Below are 25,031 nucleotides of genomic sequence, written 5' to 3' on the forward strand. Positions count from 1 at the left end.
CTGTATAGATGTATGCTCATCCCCTAGAACATGCCTATCTTGCTCAGGCTTGCCGGATGCGTTCCTACACGCTCGCTGGCAGTATTGGAGGACCCTGAAGCTGCTGAATGTCAGAGCTGAAAGGCCTTCTTGGGGAAAAAAAACGCTTTGAACAGGTTTTTTTTGGAGGGACCACACTCTGCCGCTTCTTTCTAGCTCTAGCTCTGTGTTGGTTTCACAAATGCCTGAAATTTATTTTATGTTATTTCTTGAGACTCAACCAAATATATGTGCATGTGACAAGGCAGATTGGATAAAGTCTTATTGGATACACCACAATCCAAGTTATTCCCTGCTACCACTTAAGCAGAACATCTCAGTTGAGACTGGAGCTACTTCCTGAAGGTTATGCACTTACACTATGCACTAACGTCTGGTGTACAAATTATGGTAGGGCTAAATGAATTTACTTCTAAATGAAGTGCTATATATTCTACAAAATTGTATAACTCTGTGATCTGGGATGTACCATTATGGGACCAAAAAAGTTAGGGTCACGCATTACCATTACGTCTTCATTTATGTTTTGACAAGTAAAAAAACAAAACAAACAAAAAAAAAAACGAATGCAGGTACAGATGGTAATAATTGCATTTGGTTTTGGTCAAGAGTTTCTGTGAGAGCGGCTGGGATTGTTCAGAATTCCTTCGGGAGCGGGTGCGGGAATGGATTTAATATGTTCCTTTTGGAGGAACTCTCTGTTCTGAACAGCTTGAGGTTTTTCTTGTACTGAATTTGAGATCCTCTGAACAGCATATTTTTGGTTCAGGCCTCCTAGATCATGTATTAACCGAATAATTGTCAACTGTTGCTAACTGTTAATTTCCTGATCTCTGTTTCATTATTTTGTCCTTTCTACTTTTCAGGCAAGGCCTTTGACATCACCTATGTGCGTCTCAAGTTCCACACCAGCCGCCCAGAGAGCTTTGCCATCTACAAGCGCACGAGCGAGGACGGCCCGTGGATCCCGTACCAGTACTACAGCGGCTCGTGCGAGAAAACCTACAGCAAGACGAACCGCGGGTTCATCCGCACCGGCGAAGACGAGCAGCAGGCTCTCTGCACGGATGAGTTCAGCGACATCTCTCCGCTCACCGGAGGAAACGTGGCCTTCTCGACACTCGAGGGCCGCCCCAGCGCATACAACTTTGACAACAGCCCGGTGCTTCAGGTAGCATTTGTTTTGCTCAATTTATTTATGTCTCGCTCTGACTGGAGCTCACATTTTAGACGTAACAAAAACAATACTTTTTTTTGGCAACACAAACACTGACTCACTCAGCAGCAGTGTGTGCCTTTCCAGTTTTCTGCACGGCAGATTGCAGAACTTCCACCTGCTGTAACATTTTAAAAATATAGTTGGGGTAGATCCTCTGCTGAGACCTGGCAATCCTGAACCCTAATATTTAATTAGATATTCTAAGCATTTTTTCTTGATAATCTATGAAGCAGGGCTTTTGTTAAGCATTCATGCCTTGCTTGCTGAAGACTATTTGAACCCATACAGTACAAACACACACATTTTCCCTCAGTCTATTTAAATCAGTGACTGTGGTGAGAAGATTGAGTCAGCTACTCGTCTGGTTGCGAACACTTCTGATGTTTGGGGAGGGCAGGATGTGGTGATTGAGTAGAACCTGGGCATGGACTGGAGGTAACAGAAGTTCCCACTAGTACGTGTGTGAGCGAGATGTTCCAAATGTTTTTAGTTGCGACACGTCTCCTGTTCTCCGCTCAGTGCCAGGACTCGCAGCAGGTTGCTAGGTGACGCCTCCAGCTTTCCCACCCTGGCTCTGATGGTACTAGTCAGCTTGTGGTGACAGCTGGAAAGCGTCTGTCCGTCTGCTCTGTTGTTTCGAGCGAGCCAGATGTGTTATGCGTGACTAAACTGTAAGACTCTGGGAAATCGTTTTGGCTATTAAATTGACGGAATTGTAATTTCCGACTAAATTACGATTTGTGTCATACGAAATGAAATAAATATGAAGATATTGCTTAAGTTTGAGAGTGATTCAAACCAGCATTGTTTTAGCTTATAAGATTCTGTCAGGGGATGAAATTTATCTTGGCTAAATTAGTTAGTAGGCTAGCAAGTCAAAGCTCTTATGTTTTGGTTTCCTAAAAGAAAGCAAATTTGTAATTTTACTAAGTTGTAAGAGCTGATATAATTTCAAGAAATAAAAAAAAAACTAACAGCTTTGCCATCAAATTTTTGCATTCTTTATTTATTTTTTTCTATGCGATTTCACCCTAGCGTGTTTTTGAGAATCCAACTGTATGACATGAGCCGGTACAAGCCATGTATATATTATACATCTCATACATGTACATATTTTGGTTTAGAGGTGAAATTTCTGTGTAGAGTTTGTGAGACTTTTTTTTTCTTCCAAATATTAAAAAGGATTTTGGTGCGTAATGACGGATCTTTTGGTTGCGTTTTGGTTTTGGTTCGTTAAATTTATATGCAGTAAGAGAACAAATCAAACCAAGCAGCAAGAATCAGGAGAAATAAATTTGACTCCTAGGATTATGGAATCTCTTTAGGAGACACCGCCATTTTCTTGTGTTTTGAGAATTTATTAACTTTTTTGATGTCGCCAGTCCCCGTACTACAGTATGTTGTCCCCATTAGGTGTTCCTGCTACTGGTTGCCATGGAAATAATGTTTCTCATTGGATGGAGCAACTAGCATCCCAAGTCCATTTTCTTGCTGCTCAAGTGAACATTTCTTGTTTGTATATAAAATTGACCTGTGTGTGTGTATACACATTATATCAAAGCTAAACAAGGAGAAGCGGTCCATGGTCTGGTCTGCAGTATACAGTAATGATCCCATCTAAAACAACCTGTCCGCCATCAGATTCCAGTGTCTTCCTGCCTCTTCCCACGGAAATGCTGAAGATTAACATACAGGATGCCGACTTTGCACCACGTGCTGGATCCATAGGCCGGCCCGTTTAATGAAATAAAATGATTTGTGGATTTGACGCAGGCTGCAAAGGAGTCATGGATATCGGATCTGGAGCATCCTAGCTGGACGGATGCCCGGGCTCCAAGAAAAGGAAAGAGGGGGAAGGGGCACTTCGCTTCCTTCAATGTTTCTTTATCTGCAGCGGAACAAAGTTTTGTCTTACAGCACAGTTTTACCCATTTCTTTTTAACGTATTAAACTTGCGTCGCTTATTTTGTACTTCATACTCGCGCTACTTTTGTGCTTAACTGTAGTGCTGAGGTTACTAGTAAGCCTTAGTTGTGCTAGTGTGTGTGGGAGACGTTGGACACCTGCCCGAGCAGGAACACGCACTGAATCACAGCTGTGTGCTATGGATAAGGTGTCAGAAAGGCTTGAGGGATTTGTGCTGCTCTTTGCCAGCTGGGCTTTACACGTTAAAGATTTCATAGTTTCTCATGCTTAGATTCACGTGGGCTATTCGAGGAATTTGTGTCCGACAACACACACTGCGTATCTTGTCCTCTGGCTTTTGGTTCTATGATCAAATCATACATTAACAGATATCAATAATCTGAATGCTTAACACCAAACAGGTTTACAGTATTGTTGGTATCACATTCTTGGCCTCATTTAAATTACATGATGCTTGTGCGTATATTCTCACTGTCCAGGCATTTCTTGTCTGTACAAACCGTGTCTGTGAAAGTGTCTTGCTTTAAGCGCTGTGTGTGTGCATGTTTTGCAGAATTGGGTGACTGCAACAGACATCAGAGTGACCCTGAACAGACTGAACACGTTTGGAGACGAAGTGTTCAACGACCCCAAAGTCCTCAAGTCGTACTACTACGCCATTTCCGACTTCGCCGTAGGAGGAAGGTGAGTGTTTTTTATCGATTCTAATTTTAGGAAGCAGTCTAAACAAAGAAACGCTCCAAGTCTAAACTCATCACACGTGGACGCGCCAAGGCAGAAACGAATCTAAGCGCACAAGTCCGAGCAAGTCCAAGAGCGATGACATAAACCTTCAGCCAAAGCGTAGATCACGTTGCCAACCTGTGGACGCTAGCACAAGTTGCTAAGGATTTGACTGCCGATTCATGTCCAAGGTTTGTTGTACGACTCGGTTAAAAAAAAAAAAAAAAATAAGGAAAAAAGATTTCTTAATGCCTGGGATCAGGTTGGCGTTAAGAGCGTGTTACATTCCTGACATTCCTTCGTGATAGCGCGGGATTACAAGGCGGAGGAAGGGAGTCGAACACGCGGCATACACGCCTTATGCCTCGTATGTGTGTCCTGCATCACAGACTCTAAACCCAACTTGCATTATTCACACACTCGTTATACATCATTAATACTTTACACTGTCATTGTGATTGTTATAAACAAATTCTCAAAATGGAAAACTTTTTAATCAGGATTATAAAAAAAAAGAACTGAATGTTGAGGTAGCTGTAAGATTATACACCATGATTAACCGTGATAACAAAACAACCCTAGTGACTGATGCCCCTTTTCCACCGAGGCAGTTTGAGTGCTGGTTCGGAGCCTAGTTTAGAACCAGTTCTTTCTTTTTCGACAGCCAAAGCACCGGCTCTGAACCAGGAAAAGTGGTTCTTAAGTAGCAACAAAACGTTGCTGGGCTAGACTTAAGAACCGCTTGTGTCAGGGGCTGTGGGCGGGGCTACTGTTAGTGCATTTGTTAATGTAGCTTAAGTATACTAATGTTTAATACACTTTTACTTTACCGCAATATGATACATTATCAGCACACATGATAGTAGGTAGCTACATGCTAAGGCTAACTTTTTTCTGTGTTAATGATAAAATAATGTTATGTACTTTCTCGATAACAACCTCCCTGTTTATACAAATTACATGGAGCTGCACGTAGACGTTGGATTCGCCGCGTTTGGATGCCAATGTAGGTTCACAAAGCCATGAGCATTAACAGCAAAGCAACATCCGCCATTGTTGATGTTGTGTTTGTGTTTGCCGCTGCTGCTGCGCTAACGTTGCTGGGACACATGACATGTATACAGTGACGTCAGACTTGGCTCTGTGATGCTCTCTAACCGGTGGAAAGGCAAACCGGTTCTTAGAAGGTTCGCCAGTGGAACCAACTTTGAACCAGCACCAGTGCTAGCTTTGAACCAGCACCCGGTTCTTTTTGGTGGAAAAGGGGTATAAAACAACTTCAAGTGTTGACAGGTGCTTGAGGTTTGAGGGACGTCTCATTTTATAAGGATCAACGCAAGGCACATGAATGTGCACCGAGCCTTAGTATCTGCCTGGTCAGGTTTAGAAGAATCTTTTATTTTTCTTTGCATATCCCACTTAGGAAGCTGGGGTCAGAGTGCAGCGACAGCCACAATATGGCATCTCCGGAGCAGAAATTATAACCCTCTGTAATTCTAAACAGACTCTAGCCAGAATTCACACCCCATGCTGACAATCCTGGGTACCCAATCTTCACTGCTTGGGTATTTTAAGTGTTTTCCAAGACCTAGTGGTAGTGCTCATATTGAATGTAAAAAAAAAAAATATGGTTTACTTCTGGTTGAAAATTACGATATTTGAAGCACTAAACAATTCAATTCAATTCAAGTTTATTTATACAGTAATACCTCGGGATATGAGTTTAATTCGTTCCGTGACTCGTATCTCAAATTGCTCGTATCTCAAAACAATTTTCCCCATTTAAATTAATTGAAATCCCATTAATCCGTTCCAGCTCTCAAAATTCCACTCCAGTTGTTTTGTTTGTGTTTTGAATATAAAAAATTTACAGTACCTGTATTTATAAATGACAAATATTGTATAAAAACATACAGTAATAAAAGAGAAAGTTAAAAAAATAAACTGGTTTACTTTACGGAAGATGCGCACGGAGGTTGAGGGAGGAGTAAACAGGAGGAGGAGTTAGGAGGAATTACACTTTCACTTTCGTTCACTTACTCGCTACTGTACACTCTGAATGCTACTTTACACTTAAATGGAACTTAACTAATCTTCACTAAAATTAACGAACTTAACTGAAATTCTCTTAACTGAACTTAATTGCTACAATTTCTGTTTTCTTTACATTAATTTTGCTTAATTTTCTTCATCACTTTTCTCTTCACTTGTTTTTGACTTTTTTGTCACTCTTTCCTCACTAACATCTGCTGGTCGTTTTAATAAAAACCTGTCCGGTCGGCATATCGGATGCGGTGTAGTCGCACAATTTAAAATTTTTTAACGGATCCGAAAATTACGGATCCGTAGATGGTCGGCACCTCACGCAGCGACTTTGCGACTCTCCATATGAAATGAATGTTTATCGCCGTCGTGTGCAGTGGAAAGGCGGCTTTAACCGAGTGAGGCGCAGGAAGCTGAGGCGGGGAAACAGAGCACACGTGGTTGTTGGGGATCTTTGTTTCGGCGGCAGCGGCTCAGATGCTCGTATCTCAAAAATTTGCTCGTATCTCACAGCAAAAATATGGTCGAATCACAGCTCGTATCTCAAAAAATTTGTATGTCAAAGCACTCGTATCTCGAGGTATCACTGTATAGCGCTTTTTACAATTGACATTGTCTCAAAGCAGCTTTACAAAACATAAACATAGAACAAAAGGTTATTATAAAGAATAATTATAAAGATTAATAGAATACAAAATTAATATTAGATATACAGTATGTAGTTCACAATGTGTATGTATTTATCCCCTATAAGCGAGTCTGAGGTGACTCAGGCAGCAGTGGCAAGGAAAAACTACCTTAGATGGTAAAGGAAGAAACCTTGAGAGGAACCAGACTCAAAGGGGAACCTCATCCTCATATGGGTGACACTGGAGCATGTGATTATAAATATACAGTCTGATTAATGTTGATGTTATTGATGTAAAAGACCACATGGAGTTCACATCTCCTCTTTAGTATCACAGAGTACAACTGGAGCTGGTAGATCTCTAGATGCCTCAGGATTCTCAGTCGGCCTCATCTCAGTGGAGTTCCAAAATCTTCATCACACGGAAGACGATCGGATGTCTGGATGCCTCGGGATGGGTAGAAGGAGAGAAGCAATGGATAAGGATTAACATATCTGCTAATATGTGCAGAATATTATGGGATGTATTATGTGTACGCCTGACTAAAGAGATGAGTTTTTAATCTACATGTAAACTGGGAAAGTGTGTCTGAGCACCGAACACTATCAGGAAGACTATTCTAAAGTTTGGGAGCCAAATAAGAAACAAAAGCACAAATGATTCTTCCGCAAGTTGTTTTTTGTTCCATCAGTCACATTTTCCATAAGCCCGTGCCAAGAAACACCTGAGACAATAGCCGAGAGGTGACTACCCACACAAGTCCTCTCTTGTTAGGCAGAGCCCCCCGTAAGGAGAACGTTCCTGCTGCCTCGTGCTCGAACAGCGGCCAGGAGCACAAACCGAGCATTGTGCCACGGCTCTGACGGACTGCTTCTAACCGGCTGCAGACGAATTGAAATTTTGATTTAGTGATCTAACAGCATTCACAGCACAGTGCTTTTGTCACCTTTTCCGGAGGGTCTAGTATGTAATCCACATGCCAGATGGTTTGCGTCCAATTATCAGTTACTGTATTTGGCACGAAAGTTGGAAGAATTGCTTTCGGCGGCATGCATGTTCAGGGGGAGAAAAAAAAAGTGGAATTTGTTCAGACAGCCCTACCTGAAAGTGTTTAGACGAGGCCTGTTAGTTTACAGCTCTTTGAGGAGGGGAAAAAAAAAAGAAGACAATATGTCGCGGTTGCACTCGGCGAGTGATTCAAAGGTCAGACCTATAAAGACGAGTCATTAGCCGCTACAAAGACGTGGTGACACGGCTACAAAGGCTCCGTAAACAGTATTCTGTGCCGGCTATTTGAACAGTTCACCGTTTCGTGACATTCATCTTTCCGCTCTTGCCTCACAGCCTTGCCCCAGTGTTAAAACCCAAAACACAGACAGGATGTGTGATGTGTACATACACTTCGAGTGTGCTTTATCATAGTGCTATATGTATGTGTGTGTGTATGAACACCTGCTGTTGTCTTTCTCTTCAGGTGCAAATGTAACGGTCATGCCAGCGAGTGTGTGAAGAATGAATACAGCAAGTTGGTGTGTAACTGCAAGCACAACACCGAGGGTGATGACTGCAACGTGTGTAAGCCCTTCTATAACGACCACCCATGGAGAAGAGCCACGGCTGACAACGCCAATGAGTGTCAGCGTGAGTGTCAACTATATATAAAACATCCTTCTACTGCACAGCGGTGACATTCTAGTGGCATTATATGACTATGTAGTGACGTCATAATGTCGTACGAGCTTCTTTGCGACTTTATACTGCAGTTAGAGTGGCTTGAAGAGGCATAACGTGACGTTATAGTGACTCTATAGTTGTGACTTTATAGCCATGCTATAGCCGTGATGCTGTAGTAGGGACGCTACGGCGGCGAAGTTACTAGTTCTTGTTATTACGACTGGTTTTGCTGTCTAATGATTTGGGATCCTTTTGGGATCCAAGTGTCAATGTCCTTTAATGAAATTGTGATTGTGTTTCAGAATGCAACTGCAACGGCAAGAGCAGCGAATGCTTTTTTGACCCGGCTCTGTTCCGTGCCACGGGTCACGGAGGTCACTGCCGCAACTGCGCCCACAACACGGACGGACCCAACTGCGAGCGCTGCCTGGACAACTACTACAGACTGGGTCCAGACCAGCACTGCCTGCCCTGCAGCTGTAACCCTGTTGGCTCTCTGAGCACTCAGTGTGACACGACAGGTCGTTGCAGTTGCAAACCGGGAGTCATGGGAGATAAGTGTGACCGCTGCCAGCCTGGGTACCACTCGCTGTCTGAGGCGGGCTGCAGGTACACTTTAAGCTGTAGTGCTACAAATAATTCATTTGTGTGTTATGTTTAGTGTTATAATGTATAATGTATCTGAATATGTATAACACATGTATTAAATTTATGAATTTTAATCAGTTCTTTTATTTACTTCTCTCTTTTCCCCCTTCTTCCTTAAAGATGATATTGACAGCTCTGTTTATTCAGTGGCTGTAGATTCTTGCCCGCTAATATTTCTCTTTTTTTTTTCTTATTTTTGTGTTCCTTCACAGTCCCTGCTCCTGCAACCCTGCCGGAAGCACACAGGAGTGCGATGTCACTACGGGACGCTGTCAGTGCAAGGAAAACGTGGACGGCTTCAGCTGTGACAGGTCGGCACTCGTTACCATGTGATCGGACTCTCTTTTTCTCTGTGTGACTCATTCTCTCTGTCTCGGTCTCTCTCTCTCTCTCTCTCTCTCTCTCTCTCTCTCCCTCTCCTTGTCTGTCTCTCTCCCTCTGGCGGTTCACATTGTTCTCAGATTAGACATCAGCGTTTATGTCCCAGAATTGAACACATCATCAGCATGTTGTAAAGACTCCCAGTAAAGTCAGCTTTAAACAGGTCTCTGAGGAAACGTTCTTTTAATCAGCTGTCGGAATTTGGAAAGTCCCTGTGTGTGTGTCTGTGTGTGTGTCTGTGTGTGTGTCTGTGTGTGTGTCTGTGTCTGTGTGTGTGTCTGTGTCTGTGTGTGTGTCTGTGTCTGTGTGTGTGTCTGTGTCTGTGTGTGTGTCTGTGTGTGTGTCTGTGTGTGTGTCTGTGTCTGTGTGTGTGTCTGTGTGTGTGTCTGTGTCTGTGTGTGTGTGTCTGTGTGTGTGTGTGTCTGTGTGTGTGTGTCTGTGTGTGTGTGTCTGTGTGTGTGTGTCTGTGTGTGTGTGTCTGTGTGTGTGTCTGTGTGTGTGTGTGTGTCTGTGTGTGTGTGTCTGTCTGTCTGTGTCTGTCTGTGTGTGTGTCTGTCTGTGTGTGTGTCTGTCTGTCTGTGTGTGTGTCTGTCTGTGTGTGTGTCTGTCTGTGTGTGTGTCTGTGTGTGTGTGTGTGTCTGTGTGTGTGTGTCTGTCTGTGTGTGTGTGTCTGTCTGTGTGTGTGTGTCTGTCTGTGTGTGTGTGTCTGTCTGTGTGTGTGTCTGTCTGTGTGTGTGTGTGTCTGTCTGTCTGTCTGTCTGTGTGGGTGTGTGTGTCTGTCTGTGTGGGTGTGTGTGACTGTCTGTGTGGGTGTGTGTGACTCTGTCTGTGTGTCTGTCTGTCTGTGTGTCTGTCTGTCTGTCTGTCTGTGTGGGTGTGTGTGTCTGTCTGTGTGGGTGTGTGTGACTGTCTGGGTGTGTGTGACTGTCTGTGTGGGTGTGTCTGTGTGTGTGTGTGTCTGTCTGTGTGTGTGTGTGTCTGTCTGTGTGTGTGTGTGTCTGTCTGTGTGTGTGTGTGTCTGTCTGTGTGTGTGTGTGTCTGTCTGTCTGTGTGTGTGTCTGTCTGTCTGTGTGGGTGTATGTGACTGTCTGTGTGGGTGTGTGTGACTGTCTGTGTGGGTGTGTGTGACTGTCTGTGTGTGTGTGTGTGACTGTCTGTGTGTGTGTGTGTGTGTGTGACTGTCTGTGTGTGTGTGTGTGACTGTCTGTGTGTGTGTGTGTGTGACTGTCTGTGTGTGTGTGTGTGTGACTGTCTGTGTGTGTGTGTGTGTGACTGTCTGTGTGTGTGTGTGTGACTGTCTGTGTGTGTGTGTGACTGTCTGTGTGTGTGTGTGACTGTCTGTGTGTCTGTCTCTGTGTGTGTCTGTCTCTGTGTGTGTCTGTCTCTGTGTGTGTCTGTCTCTGTGTGTGTGTGTGTGTGTGTGAGAGAGACAGACAGACCGCTAATTGGGGAAGTATGTGTGGAAGACAGAATTAGGGGCTGTGTTGGAGACAGGAGAAAATAGCTCAGAGATATGAGCGACTGCCCTGAGCAACGCCATGTAGGGCCTTCAGACAACCAGCTTAACCATCCGCAGTACTGACTGTACACCCCTTCCCCCTCTTTACATGTGCATACACACACAGAGAACATGACGTTCAACAGGAAACTGCTTTCATAGGAATGTGTAGATGTAACGAGAATTCAGATCTAAACTAGTGAACAAATAAATACAACACATAATAATTATACACATGTGTGCCTGCCCGTGTGTGTGTGTGTGTGTGTGTGTGTCTGTGGTAAAGTTGTAAATTTTCTTGATTTCACAGCTTACTTATTTTCATCACCTGAGAAATCCTACTGCCACACGCATTTTGTACAGTGAACCGAGGTGACGCTAATGTCCTACAAAGCGACATCGTCCCTGCAGTACTTTATTGTCAGACCCCTCAGAAGCCCCCCAGATAGGGATTCATCAGTACAGTAGGTGTGTAGATGTCACTTCACAGACTGTGGTCATATTTCACTCAGGTGTAAACTAGGCTTCTTCAACCTGGATGTCCAGAATCCTCAGGGATGTACGCCGTGCTTCTGCTTCCATCATTCCACCGTGTGCGAGAGCGCCGAGGGCTACAGCATACACACCATCACGTCCAACTTCGAACGAGGCGAGCAGCTTTAAATGCATACACACACACACACACGCGCACACGCACGCACGCACACGCGTTTGAGAAATTGTGGTTCACTTCTTCTAATTGAGTTTTGTTTTTGTTTTTTTTAGGTGACGAAAGCTGGAAGGGTCAGCGGAGAGACGGCTCCAGCGTGCCAGTGCAGTGGTCTCCGAGCTCTCAGGAGATCTCACTCATGTCAGAAGATTACTTCCCCATGTACTTTGTGGCTTCAGGTACAGCTGCTGATTCTTTTAATAAGCTTTGTGCAACAGACAACATCCGCAGAAAGAACAGAAAGCACACGCATGAATGCAGCGAAAATAGGAGTTTTTTATTCAGTTAGAGCAAAAGTAATGGCACCCCGTGGCGGTTGAGACGTTTTTACTTGTCGTTTTCCGCTGGCTGTAATTGTTAACGCGCTACTCGTTCTTGCAGAAAAATTTTTGGGGAACCACATCCTGAGCTACGGTCAGAACCTGACTCTCCATTTCCGGGTGGATCGGCGCGACGCTCGCCTTTCAGCCGAGGACGTTGTGCTTGAAGGGGCGGGGCAGCGCATCGCCGTGCCACTCATCGCACAGGGAAACGCTTACCCCGAAGACCAAATGAAGACCTTTGTGTTCAGGTGAGCAAATGTACTTTGCCGTCATGTCAACTTCATGATGTCGTGAAGTTATTCGATCAGGCAGTCACATGGCAGCTGCAAAAGCACACAAAGTGAGTATTTCCATAACTGCTATCTCATACCCCGCAGTCTCAGGTGCACACAATAGTGAGTTACACAATAACTTGCCCTCTTGCTTGATGCGAGAGATCTGAGGTGAACGGTCAGGCTGGGTTGAAGTGACTGGACGTTTACAGTATCCCAAATAACCCAACGATAACCTCAGTATCATACAAATCTCAGCATGTTGTCTGTTCGACAGGCTCCATCACACCCCTGACTCTCCCTGGAGACCAGAGCTGAGGCACACAGAGTTCCAGAAGCTTCTCCACAACCTGACGTCCATCAAGATCCGCGGAACCTACAGCGAGAGAAGTACGCGCAGTAATAATGTCTCAGCGCAGCTTTACAGAAATCCAGGTGTCGATTTAGATCTGTAGGGAATCTTCATGTGGAAGAAATCTTCTTTAGTGGCTTTATAAATCATTGCAGTATCCAGGTGTAGACAAAAGACAAAATGTTACTCACTCAAAAGGACAGACTTTATTATTATGGCAGGTGCAAAGCTACAATATGAAGGTGATTATGCATTGAAGCAAGAGCGAGACATTTTCGGGACATCTTGGGTAGATCTTTTTAGACGTTCTACATGTGGGAATCTATCCAGCAACGGGAAGTGAAGTGGTGCAATAGAAGAGCACAAACCTCTATATCCATGACACTTTTTCTTTTGGCGTCCAGGTGCTGGGTATCTGGATAACGTGTCTCTGGTGACCGCTCGGCGAGGACACGGGGAGCCAGCGCGCTGGGTGGAGAAGTGTTCGTGTCCTGCCGGCTACGAGGGTCAGCACTGCGGCAAGTGCACTCTGGGATACAGGAGGAGCCAACCGGAGCTGGGTCAATACAGCCCCTGTGAAACGTGCAACTGCAACGGCCACAGCGACACCTGCGACCCTGTAACAGGTCACTGCCATATGCAACACATTCACAATGTCTAACACAACTGTGACTTTCACAATCCATTTGTAACATGTTTGCAACACGTCTGTAACATATTCGTACTCGTAATATTTTTGTGCTGGCCAAGTAATCACACTTTTTTTTTCTTTTCCCCGTCCTCTACAGGAATGTGTGACTGCAACGACAATACTGCTGGCATGAGCTGCGAGAGGTGTAAGGACGGTTTCTATGGCGATGCCACGGCGGGTTCACCGTCCGACTGTAAACCGTGCCCATGTCCTGCAGGCGCCACTTGCGCTCTTGTTCCCAAAACCAAAGAGGTGGTGTGCACCAACTGTCCGCTCGGCACCACAGGTACGGCGCGCGCAAACACACACACGCCAGCGGTTCTGCGTTCCTTTCACATTCGTATAGGTAGTAACTGCGTCTCACGTCTGTACCTAGGGAAACGATGCGAGCTGTGCGACGACGGGTTCTTCGGCAACCCGCAAGGCGTCAACGGTCAAATGAGGCCGTGCCGTGCATGCAACTGCAACAGCAACATTGACCCCAACGCTGTGGGCAACTGCGACCGCGACAGCGGCGAGTGCCTCAAGTGCATCTACAACACGAACGGCTTTTTCTGCGATCGCTGCAAAGAAGGTTACTACGGCAACGCCTTGGCTACCAACCCAGCAGATAAGTGCAAACGTGAGTACTCCTTGTTATCCTCAGGCTTGCGGGACAGTCTCCGTTATAACCAGCATGTGGAAGCAGAGTAAACACACAAGCATGCTGTGTTCACTATCCCACTGATTCATGACTGTTTATTTAAGTAAACTGTACTGTAATTGCAGCTGGCCCCATTTGTTTAGTTGCAATACGAGTGTGTGCATCTTTCCTGTCTCGGTGCTGCCATCTTTCACTACTTTTTAATTCTTTATTTTAGTTTCCTGGCATGTTACTTTCATATTACTTTCTATATTATTTTTAATTATTGTAAGTTTGTTTTATTACAAGGAATTATTTATATATAATTAAAATATTTTTTAAAGTTATTTATTTATTTTTGCTACTGTCAATATTACTAAATTATTTGTATTTTTTATTTGTATTTATTTTTTTGTGCGACACTAAAGCATTATTATTGTTGTTGTTGTTGTTGTTGTTATTATTGTTATTATTATTATTATTATTATTATTATTATTGGGTTTTTTAACCCATGCCTCCCCTGTTCATCTCTGCAGCTTGCACCTGCTCACCTCACGGCACAGTGGACAGGCAGAAGACCTGCATGCAGGTAACGGGGCAGTGTGAGTGTCTCCCTCACGTCACCAACCGAGACTGCAGCGCCTGTGAGCCCGGCTACTACAACCTGAAAAGTGGAAACGGCTGCCAAAGGTTACCTTAAAGCACAATACAGAAGCGATGACGCTGAGTTGAGTTCATTTTGAACATCTGTATATCGTTTTTTTTTTTTTTTTGGTCTTTAGGTGCAACTGCAACCCTATCGGCTCCACTAACGGCCAGTGTGACATTGAGACCGGACAGTGCGAGTGTCAGCCCGGGGTCACAGGGCAGCACTGCGAGCGCTGCGAAGTCAACTTCTTCGGCTTCAGCTCGTCCGGATGCAAACGTAAGAACCCCGATTGCGTTTTTAAAAAATATATTATTTCCTCAGTACGTGTCTTTACGTCTGTCTTTTCTCACAGCCTGCGACTGCGACCCTGAGGGCTCGCGTACAGCTCAATGCAGAGACGACGGCCATTGCGAGTGTCGCCCCGGCTTCATCGGTAAACGCTGCGATATGTGCGAGGAGAACTACTTCTACAACCGCTCCATTTCAGGCTGCCAGCAGTGTCCCAACTGCTACAGTCTCGTCAGGGACAAGGTAAGACCAGTCTAGGTCACTATGTAGGTGTTGACCTTGAACACAACCTGCCGGGAATAATACAGATACGCAGTGTTTTAACACCAGACCTTCACATCAGCCAGTATAAAGGCCACACAAATATTTTGGGGTAACGATAAACGTTATGTTCTTTGCACAAGTTCGAAGCTTTGGTTTTTTTTTTCCTAACCGCCATCAACACAAAGAGTCAGGTCTCAAAGTTGACGTGTTGGAAGCAGGAAAAATAGGCGAAGGGTAAAGTGACAAGAAAGCAAACCATGACAACTGGGTCAGAGCCTCTCCTAAACAGCAGGTCTTGTCAGGTGTTCTTGCTCTGATCCAAGAAGGAGGATCAGTGACTCAGAGACAGAGTCGTGGGAGCTCAAGGCGGCTCATTGAGGTGAAGTTCCCTAAACTGCATAAGCAAGCCAACAGTTGCAGAAGTTTGGCTAACACGGGTTTCCTTTCCTTTCCTGTTATTCTCCTGCCTTCCTGCCCCATGCATGGTCAACCTTGTAACAGCAAACATATCATTTCTCTGTCTGTGATGCAGGTGAACCAGCAGAGACAGAAGCTCCATGACCTGCAGAATCTGATCGACAACCTGGGCAGCCAGGACACAGTGAGTGACAAAGCCTTCGAAGACCGTCTCAAGGAGGCTGAGAAAACGATCATGGATCTGTTGAAGGAGGCTCAGGCCAGCAAAGGTAGCGTACGATTTCTCTCTCTCGTGTACCGATTTATGCAATTTCCCGACTTTGTCCGCTCATTCTGACGGTCGCTGCAGAGTTGGACAGTGACCTGTTGGATCGCCTGAAGAGCCTCAACAACACGCTGACAACACAGTGGAACCGGCTGCAGAACATCCGGAACACGGTGGACAACACCGGAGACCTGGCGGACAAGGCACGCGGCAGGGTGCAAGAGACGGAAAGACTCATCGAGCGGGCGAGAGATGAGCTGGACAAAGCAAAGGATGCCATCAGCAAAGTGGTGAGTATTTTAGAGAGACAGAGAGAGAGACAGAGAGAAAGAGAATGAATGAGTTATGAATTTCTTTTTCATCTCACTAGGATATCAAAATTCCCACAACCACTGGAGATCCCAACAACATGACGCTCCTGGCAGAGGAGGCTCGCAGTCTGGCAGAGAAGTACGTAAACCTGTTGGAGCTGTGTCCCAAACGACGTGCTACACACTAACAGTGTGCACTGTGTACTCTAGCATATCCTCTCACTCATCCTTTGCTTTCTTTCTAATCCATTCCATTCCTTCTTCCCATTTTTTTTTTTTCCCCTTTCCGTAAATTTTTCTTGTATTTCTCCTCAACTCACCCTCTCTTTTCCTCTCTTCTCTTCTTATCTGGGATGTGGTAGCTCAGTGGTTGAGGTGTTCGACTACTGATCGGAAGATCATTGGCTCGAATCCCAGGTCTACCAAGTTGCCACTGCAGGGCCCCTGAGCAAGGCCCTTAACCCTCAATTGCTCAGGTGTATAAACTGAAATAAGACAATGTAAGTCACTCTGGATAAGAGTGTCTGATAAATGCTGCTCTCTTTTCCTCTCTTCTCCTCTTTTCTCCTCTCTTTTCCTCTCTTCTCCTCCTTCTTTCATTACTTTTCCTGTTTTTCATTTATTTTCCTTTCTTATTTTCTTCTTAGGTCCTTTTCTTTCTCGCCATATATTTCTCAACTCACCCTCTCTTTTCCTCACTTCTCTTCTTTTCTCCTCTCTTTTCCTCTCTTCTCCTCTTTTCTCCTCTCTTTTTCTCTCCTCTCCTCTCCTCCTCCTTTCATTTCGTTTCCTGTTTTTAATTTGTCCTTTCTTATTTTCTTCTTAGGTCTTTTTCTTTCTCGCCATATATTCCTCCCTTTCTTTTAATTTCTGTCCCTTCCCTTTCCATATTTTTTCTTGTATTTCTCCTCAACTCACCCTCTCTTTTCCTCTGTTCTCTTCTTTTCTCCTCTCTTTTCCTCTCTTCTCTTATTTTCTCCTCTCCTCTCCTCTCCTCCTTCTTTCATTACCTTTCCTGTTTTTATTTGTTTTCCTTTCTTATTTTCTTTCTCGCCATATATTCCTCCCTTTCTTTTAATTTTCCTTCCCTTCCCTTTCCTTGTATTTCTCCTCAACTCACCCTCTCTTTTCCTCTCCTCTCCTCTTTTCTCCTCTCTTTTCCTCTCCTCTCCTCTCCTCCTTCTTTCATTACCTTTCCTGTTTTTAATTTATTTTCCTTTCTTATTTTCTTCTTAGGTCCTTTTCTTTCTCGCCATTATATTCCTCCCTTCCTTTTAATTTCCTTCCCTTCCCTTGCCGTATTTTTTTCTTGTATTTCTCCTCATCTCACCCTCTCTTCTCCTCTTTTCTCCTCTCTTTTCCTCTCCTCTCTTTCTTTCATTTCCTTTCCTGCTTTCAATTTATTTTCCTTTCTTATTTTCTTCTTAGGTCCTTTTCTTTCTCGGCCATATATTCCTCCCTTCCTTTTAATTTCCGTCCCTTCCCTTTCCTTCTTTCTATCTATACAAAATCTCTCATCATCACCAAAACCATTTATGCACCTTCAAGATGTCCTCCTTTCTTCCTGTGAGTCAGATCGTTCCAGTTTTTTTAAGATTGTTCGTTACACATGTAGAGAAAAGCATATTTATACAATATACCAGTTCACCGGATGAATAAATGGCTCTTAATTAGCTCCGCCCCTTTTCTGAGCGGGTGAATAAAATCCTAAGCACCTCACATGTCCTCCAGCAACAGTAAACAACTCGAGTTGGATAGTATTTACTGGACCAGTTGCATTTCTTCTATGTAGGCATAAGACGGATGCAGATCAGATTGAAAAAATTGCCAAAGATGCCAACGACACTTCGACGAAGGCCTACAACCTGCTGATGAAGACTCTGGACAGCGAAAGCAAGATAAACAAGGACATCGATGACCTGAACAAGAAGTATGTTTCCCAAGAGTAGACTTGCTTCCCTGTATATGAGAGCACCCTTCATGAAATGTACATCTTCTACAGGTACAACGAGGCCAAGGACCTGGCCAAGAACCTGGAGAAACAGGCCACTAAAATCCGATCCGAAGCAGAAGAAGCAGGAGACAAGGCCATGAAGATCTACGCTAACCTGACCAGCCTGCCTCCATTTGACGTCAAATCACTAGAGGTAAAGATGCCGGTTATTGCTTTAGTTGAAAGGTTTTACTGTGTAAATCACTTAGTAAAGAAACATTGTGCTTTTAGGATGAAGCCAATAAAATTAAGAAGGAGGCGTCAGACCTGGATAAGCTCATCGATAAAACCGAGGGGGAATACAATGACCTGAGGGAAGACTTGAGAGGCAAAGAAAACGATGTCCGCAGACTGCTGGAAAAGGGCAAGACCGAGCAACAGGTAGCGTTTCTGTCTTTCCTTGCTTCCATATTTCCTTTTCTCGTTTCCTTTTATTCCTTTTTTCCTCTTTCCTTTCCTTTCTTTTTTCCTCTTTTCCTTTCCTTTCCTTTCCTCCTCTTTCCTTTCATTTCCTTTCTTCCTCCCTCTTTACTTTTATTTGCTTTCCTTTTTTCCTCTTTCCTTTTCTTTCCTTTCCTGTTTTCCGTTTTTCATTTCCATTCCTTTTTTCTTCTTTCCCTTTCTTTCCTTTCTTTCTTCCTCTTTCCTTTCATTTACTTTCCTTTCTTCCTCTTTCCTTTTATTTCCTTTCCTTTTTTCCCCTTTCCTTTCCTTTCCTTTCCCTTTTTCCTTTCCTTTTTTCTCCTTTCCCTTTCTTTCCTTTCCTTTTTTCCCTCTTTCCTTTCTTTTTTCCCCTTTCCTTTGCTTTCCTTTTTTTCCCCTTTCCTTTCCCTTTTTCCTCTTTCCTTTTCTTTCCATTCATTTCCTTTTTCCTCTTTCCTTTCCTTTCCCCTTTTCCGCTTTCATTTTCTTTCCATTAATTTCCTTTTTCCTTTTCTTTCCTTTCCTTTCCCTTTTTCCTCTTTCTTTTCCTTTCCTTTTTTCCTCTTTCATTGCATGTACATTGCTTTTCTTAATTCCTTTTTTCCTTTCTTCATTTTCCTTCTTCTTCTAGCTAGCGCTCAGTATGTCATGTTCTCCTGAATTGTCAGGAAAAAACAAAATCACGAATCACAGAGGAGGCCGCGCGCGCGCTCGTCCCTACATATTTATTTTCTTATTATTTTGACACTTTAACACACATTACTCTGTTACTTAGCTTTCTGACTTTATAATACAAGCTGCACACGGCCTCTGATCTACACTGAAGTCCTTGTTTTTTTGCTAATCCCTGTTTAAACAAGCAACATTTACTTTCCTTTTCAAACAGTAGCCAAATTTCTTTGTTTAGAGAGCGAGCGAGAGAGCACTTGGCTGCAGGGAGGTCCAGATTTCAAAGTGCTGACAGATGAGAAAGATGATGAATCTTTTGAGTCTTTTACAGCTTTGTCATATAATTAGAACTGCTTGAAATGGCACGCTAATGAAGGTGCTGATCCCTGTGCACACTGTACATCAGGAAAATTACGCTGTATGGGTACATCCAGGATCCAGGCTTTGTAAAATGATCCTGGCATGATAAATAAACAAACAAACAAACAAAAAAAACAAACAAATAAATAACACTTCTGTGACACTTTTCATTTTTACTTCATATACAAAAAAGAATAATTATAATTACAGCTCTCGCTCTCTCTCTCTCTCTCTCTTTCTCTCTCTCTCTCTCTCTCTCTCTCTCTCTCTGTCTCTTTCTCTCTCTCTCAATCCCCCCTTTACCCCCTGCCCCCGCCCCCTTTCAGACAGCGGATCAGTTGCTGGCGCGCGCGGATGCAGCCAAGGCTCTGGCAGAAGAGGCAGCAAAGAAAGGCCTTTCCACATTCCAGGAGGCCCAGGACATCCTCAACAACCTCCGAGGTACACGAGCGTGTTTATTTCTAATAGGCAAAAATGTATATAGTTCAAGTCCACTCGAAATCCCCGATGATTCTCAGCGCGTCTCAAACTCGGAACTCTAAACTGGCTTAGAGCACCATCTGCTGGCCACACTGTGTATCGCATGCACATGATGGATCTATGGATGGATGGAGGGAGGGATGGATGGATAGATGAGCGGTATTTCTCGATTTTGCGAGCGTCAAGAAAACTCAAGAAAATAATTGCCGGCTTCACTCATTCACTCATGTATTGCATTCTCACGATGGATGCATAGATAGATAGATAGATGGATGGACAAGCGGTCCCTCAGGATTTTGCACATTTTCAGTATCACTGCAGGTTTGAGCCAGGACGCAGCCAGCGCAACACGTCACGTCACACAAAATCAAGCAAATTTGGCCGTAGCAATCACTAAAAACCTCACTGTAGAGTTCAGTGTTCAGTTCCCGGAGAGTTCAATATCTCTTTACATTGATTACAACTCATCACAGGATTCAATATAATTTAAAAAAATGATACCCAAATATTCTATCTTTGTACCTGTAGTATAAGACCTCATGACTATTACTTAAATAATGAGTTGTCTTAAATATGACTATTATAATGTGTTTTTTTTTAAAACATTTTTTATATAGTCCCAGCTATTATGATTCAACTTGCCTTGAGCTATCAGGTCTAATGCAGCATCCATGGTCATATTATTATCATCTCTGAATCCCTGATCTAGTTCCTCTTAAACGTTTTCTGTGTTTGATCTTTCATCCCTGTATCGGTGCCGCTCCCGTCTCCTTGTAGACTTCGATAAGCGAGTGAACGACAACAAGACCACAGCGGAGGAGGCACTGAGACGTATTCCGCAAATCAACGCGACGATCAACGCAGCCAACGAGAAGACCCGGCAGGCCGAGGCAGCCCTGGGCAACGCGGCGGCCGACGCCAAAGAAGCCAAATCCAAGGCGGAGGAAGCTGAGAAGATCGCCAACAACGTCCAGAAGGTATGTACGGTCAGACAGGGCTAAGCGAATTCTTTGGATCACTCAGTAACACACAGTAATCATTTCCACATTCTCCCGAGCAGGGTTCAGCTAAAACCAAAGCCGAGGCAGAGAAAGCCTTTGGCGACACAATGAAACTGGACAACGAGGTGAAGGACATGATGAAGCAGCTGGCAGACGCAGAGAACGAGCTGGAGAAGAAGAAAGACGAGGCAGCACAGGACATGATGATGGCTTCGATGGTAAATATAGCGTTCGCTATGGGATCAGTTTCAAGCATCAGACAGGACGCAGTTTCACTCACTCGCTGCTGTGCTTTGAAATTTTCACAGCGAGATAAAGTAGAGTGACAAATGAATGAAAAAATGTATTCAGTTGTGTTCCAGCAGTCGGACGCTAATTATTTGTTCTTATTTTTTATTTTAAAACTGTCAGTATTTAGCGTGTTGGTATCAGCTGTGAGAGAGACTGGCTTTGAGGAAAGAGTAAAACAATACACCACTGCTGGGAAACTAAGATTGTAATACTCATACATGGGCCTGCAAATTGAGTGAAAGGGGGGAAAAAAACGTAATTAATTGGAAAATTTGTTTTAGCCAGTATTGTTAGTGAGGTAGCAACCAGTTGTTGTGCTAGTTACTAAGAAATAGTAACTAGTTACAGTTACTAGTTACGTCATTCAAAAAGTAACTCAATTACTCTGTTGATTACTTTACACCAAAAAGTAATGCATTACTGTTAAAAGTAAACCTTTAGTTACTTTTTAAAGAACGTTCTTTAATGTTCCCATTAATGCCCTTTTATGCGTTATGGTCTATACAAACACAACACTGTTTGTTGATCTGTCCCTGGTTAACAGTCCGGTTAAAATCTAGTCCCTGTTGTTTGGCTGGAGTTCGAGTGTGTCCACCGACACCGGGTTAGGCGTCGGTGGACGGCGGATCGTCAAGGCGTGTAGTTTCTACCTCCAGATTGGAGTTGCTGTTTATCGCAGTAGATCGGACCTTCGAACCAGAAAGACACAGCTTACATCTGACTAAAAGGTTTTTGTCTTTATGCTCAACTAAAGTGAAATAATGAGCATGTTTCCACTTTGAGAAACCCGTCTTGATCTCGCCTTGACCGCCCACAGTGCGGCGTCTTCAGAGTGTTTACAGTGTTTGGCATTAGGGTTGCAAAGGGGCGGAAAGTTTCCGGTAAATTTCCGGGAATTGATGGTAATTTACAGGAATTTATGGGAATTAATTGGAAATATAGGGAAATTTAATATAAACTATATTATATAAAAACATAAATAAACATTTTGTCTGATCATAAGCAGACATGCATGCAAGGTAATGCAAATTTTAAAAATGACGTCCTGACTGATTTAATTGGAAGTAGAACTTTAATTGATTATTTCATTGGGTAACAAAAGCATAATGCACATTATTATGCTTGTAATAAACATAATAAACTTAATAATTGTAATAAACATTATTTTATAGAGGGGGTGAGTGAGTGTGTGGGAGAGGGTCATCAAATGATCTGTACATGTGGTAACACTCCTAATTTACTGCTTATTAAGAGTTACTAAGGTAGTTATTAAGTTTAGGTATTGGGTACAATTAAGAATGTAGAATAAGGTCATGCAGAATAAGACATTAATATGTGCTTAATAAGTACTAATAAATACCCAATATTCTATTAATATTCATGCTAATAAGCAACAAGTTAAATGACCCTAAAATAAAGTGTTACTGTGCATGTTATGGAAGAATGGTAAGTACCTGCAGGGGGTTTGGCCTCAATGGCCCTCCAGTAAGCAGTGTGCTGTGTGCAAGTGACCGAGGAACGCAGGGTACAAATTCAACTTAAACTGCATGAAATCTTGTTGTTTTAAACAAAATTATGCTGTTAAGATTTTTTTTAACTACATTTAAGTTCCTTGTTATAGGCAACTCTGCATTTTTTTAAAAATTCCCAGCTAATTCCCATATATTCCCATTAATTCCCATATATTCCCATTAATTCCCATATGTTGGCATCCACCAATCCTACAATGCTTCGCTGCTGTACACAGGTTAGTCTGTAGGCTACACTTCAGCCAAAATGAATTCATTTAAAAAAGTAACGGACAACCGTTAGAGTAGAGTATTAGTTACTGTCAAAAGTAACTGCGTTACAGTAACGCGTTATTGCCCAACACTGGTAGCAACAAACATGAAAGTTTTCAAATCTTTACCTCAGATTTGGGCCAAGATTTGGTGCTCTTGGATTCACATGCATCAAACATGATTACTGCTTTTATACAAAGTCATTACGTAGACCGCTAGGAGTTTAAATGGACTAATCCTGTGCTTCAGGTTCACACGATTATTTTTAAAAATAAAACAAAACCACAAAAAAAAAAAAAAAAAAACATTTACACTGTAACGTCATGTCTACTTCATCCATCTCGTCCACAGGCATCAGACAACGCCAAGGAAGCAGAAGAAAATGCCCGTAAAGCTAAAAACTCCGTCCGCACCGTTCTCAGCGCCATCACCGACTTACTCGGCCAACTGGGTGAGCTGGGCATTCTCACATACATTACTACAAAATCGTTTTATTTTTTTTTTTTTCTTTTCCTTCTATTTCAACACTGTGATTCATCCGTGCTCTCGTCTGTCCAGGCAACATCGACAAGGTGGACTTGAGCAAGCTGGAGCAGATCGACAGATCGCTAAACGAAGCCAAGGAGAAAATGGCGGGCAGCGACCTGGATAGGAAGCTGAAGGAGCTGAACGACGTGGCCAAGAGCCAAGAGGATATGATCAGCGATTACGACCGGCAGATCCGTGAGATCCGCGCCGACATCACCAACCTCAACGACATCAAGAACACTCTTCCTAATGGCTGCTTCAACACGCCATCCCTCGAGCGGCCTTAACCCCTCTCCACCACTCATCCCTCTCTCTCTCTCTCTCTCTCTCTCTCTCTCTCCTTCTTCTTGTCTCGACCACACCAGTCGCCGTCTAACATTCGGGGCAAGATGCCGTCTTTTACCAAAATGGGTTTTTGTTTGTTTTAGCTGTGTTTTCTTATTCATCAGTGAAGTCACACATATTTTTTCTCTTATCTTTATCAATCCCAACAATATACAGCCAGTAGAATTTTTTTTTTTTTTTTTTTTAACCCAGCTATTCAACAATGCACAAAAAAAAGTCTTGAATTCTCCAGAACTTTTATTCCTCCTACTCTTTGCTCCATTACAACCCCAGATATTTACTGTTGGTTTAGAAAAACGGACAAGGAAGGAATCTTATTTGTGGTTTTTTTTTTTCTCTCTCTCTCTCTGTCTCTCTCTCTCCCTCTCTCTCTCTCTCTCTCACATTCTCACACACTCCTCCATTACAGTATTCAATTCATCTCATCCACAAACAGCAACATGTACAATTTGTACTTCGGCATCCACTTCACCTTTCAGCTCAAACCCACTTCAATTTTTTTTTTTTTTTTTTTGTTTTTATTTTTTTTTTTGGCTGTTTACTTACTTACAGGTTTATCGCCAATCACTCGTTCACTGTTTATTTTTTCAATTTGTTTTTTATTTTGCAAGACGAAAAGAATTTCAACACTATGCAACTTTGTACATTTTGCGTAGCAAGACTTATCTGATACACTGGTGCTAATAATTATTTTAAAATGTTATATTTTTGTGTGAATGTTTTTTTTTTAATTATTATTATTATTATATAGAGTGAGGATTTTTTTTTTTTTTCCTTCGTGTAAATATATTCGTACATGTTTCAGGAATGGCTTTTTTTTTTTTTTTTGAATGACAGTCTCCCAGTCAGCTGAAAAAAAAATCGTCTAAAATAAGCACACCACCACCATAATATATAAATATATATTAAAAATAAATAAAAATATAAATATATATATATATAAATATGTCCTGTGGTATAATATGCTTGCTTGTATACATGGCTAATTTTTTTTTTGCCTCGTAGCACCGCCATTTATTTTGATTGATTTTCAGCAAGTTGGTAGTAATAAAAAAATAAAGAAAAAAAGACAAACAAACAAAAAAAACAGAAGGAAAGAAAGAAAGAACCATAAAAAGATTTGGAAGAACAACAACAATCCTGTAACTAAAACTCACCTAAACGTATGTAGAAATATGTCTAACATTTCAATCTTGTGGTTTTTTTTTATTTGTAT

General features: G+C 42.9%; 1 protein-coding gene across 1 annotated transcript in view; it reads left to right on the forward strand.

Moving 5' to 3' along the window:
• Nucleotides 1-24,304, forward strand: part of lamc1 (laminin, gamma 1) — a 51,005-nt gene extending 26,701 nt beyond the window's left edge. Inside the window, exons 2-27 of the mRNA XM_060873914.1 lie at nt 906-1,210; nt 3,738-3,868; nt 8,054-8,220; nt 8,556-8,862; nt 9,114-9,212; nt 11,293-11,429; nt 11,546-11,668; nt 11,871-12,060; nt 12,362-12,474; nt 12,841-13,062; nt 13,225-13,413; nt 13,504-13,749; nt 14,287-14,440; nt 14,533-14,675; nt 14,752-14,930; nt 15,484-15,637; nt 15,718-15,923; nt 16,004-16,083; nt 17,737-17,874; nt 17,947-18,091; nt 18,169-18,318; nt 19,716-19,830; nt 20,647-20,846; nt 20,930-21,088; nt 23,294-23,393; nt 23,501-24,304. Coding sequence (XP_060729897.1) covers nt 906-1,210; nt 3,738-3,868; nt 8,054-8,220; nt 8,556-8,862; nt 9,114-9,212; nt 11,293-11,429; nt 11,546-11,668; nt 11,871-12,060; nt 12,362-12,474; nt 12,841-13,062; nt 13,225-13,413; nt 13,504-13,749; nt 14,287-14,440; nt 14,533-14,675; nt 14,752-14,930; nt 15,484-15,637; nt 15,718-15,923; nt 16,004-16,083; nt 17,737-17,874; nt 17,947-18,091; nt 18,169-18,318; nt 19,716-19,830; nt 20,647-20,846; nt 20,930-21,088; nt 23,294-23,393; nt 23,501-23,757 — 4,409 coding nt within the window. The 3' untranslated portion in view covers nt 23,758-24,304. The remainder of the gene's footprint in view (nt 1-905; nt 1,211-3,737; nt 3,869-8,053; nt 8,221-8,555; nt 8,863-9,113; nt 9,213-11,292; nt 11,430-11,545; nt 11,669-11,870; nt 12,061-12,361; nt 12,475-12,840; nt 13,063-13,224; nt 13,414-13,503; nt 13,750-14,286; nt 14,441-14,532; nt 14,676-14,751; nt 14,931-15,483; nt 15,638-15,717; nt 15,924-16,003; nt 16,084-17,736; nt 17,875-17,946; nt 18,092-18,168; nt 18,319-19,715; nt 19,831-20,646; nt 20,847-20,929; nt 21,089-23,293; nt 23,394-23,500) is intronic.
• The last annotated feature ends 727 nt before the right edge of the window (nt 24,305-25,031 follow it).

Source organism: Tachysurus vachellii, chromosome 7, assembly GCF_030014155.1.
Source record: "Tachysurus vachellii isolate PV-2020 chromosome 7, HZAU_Pvac_v1, whole genome shotgun sequence".
NCBI classification, from domain to species: domain Eukaryota; kingdom Metazoa; phylum Chordata; class Actinopteri; order Siluriformes; family Bagridae; genus Tachysurus; species Tachysurus vachellii.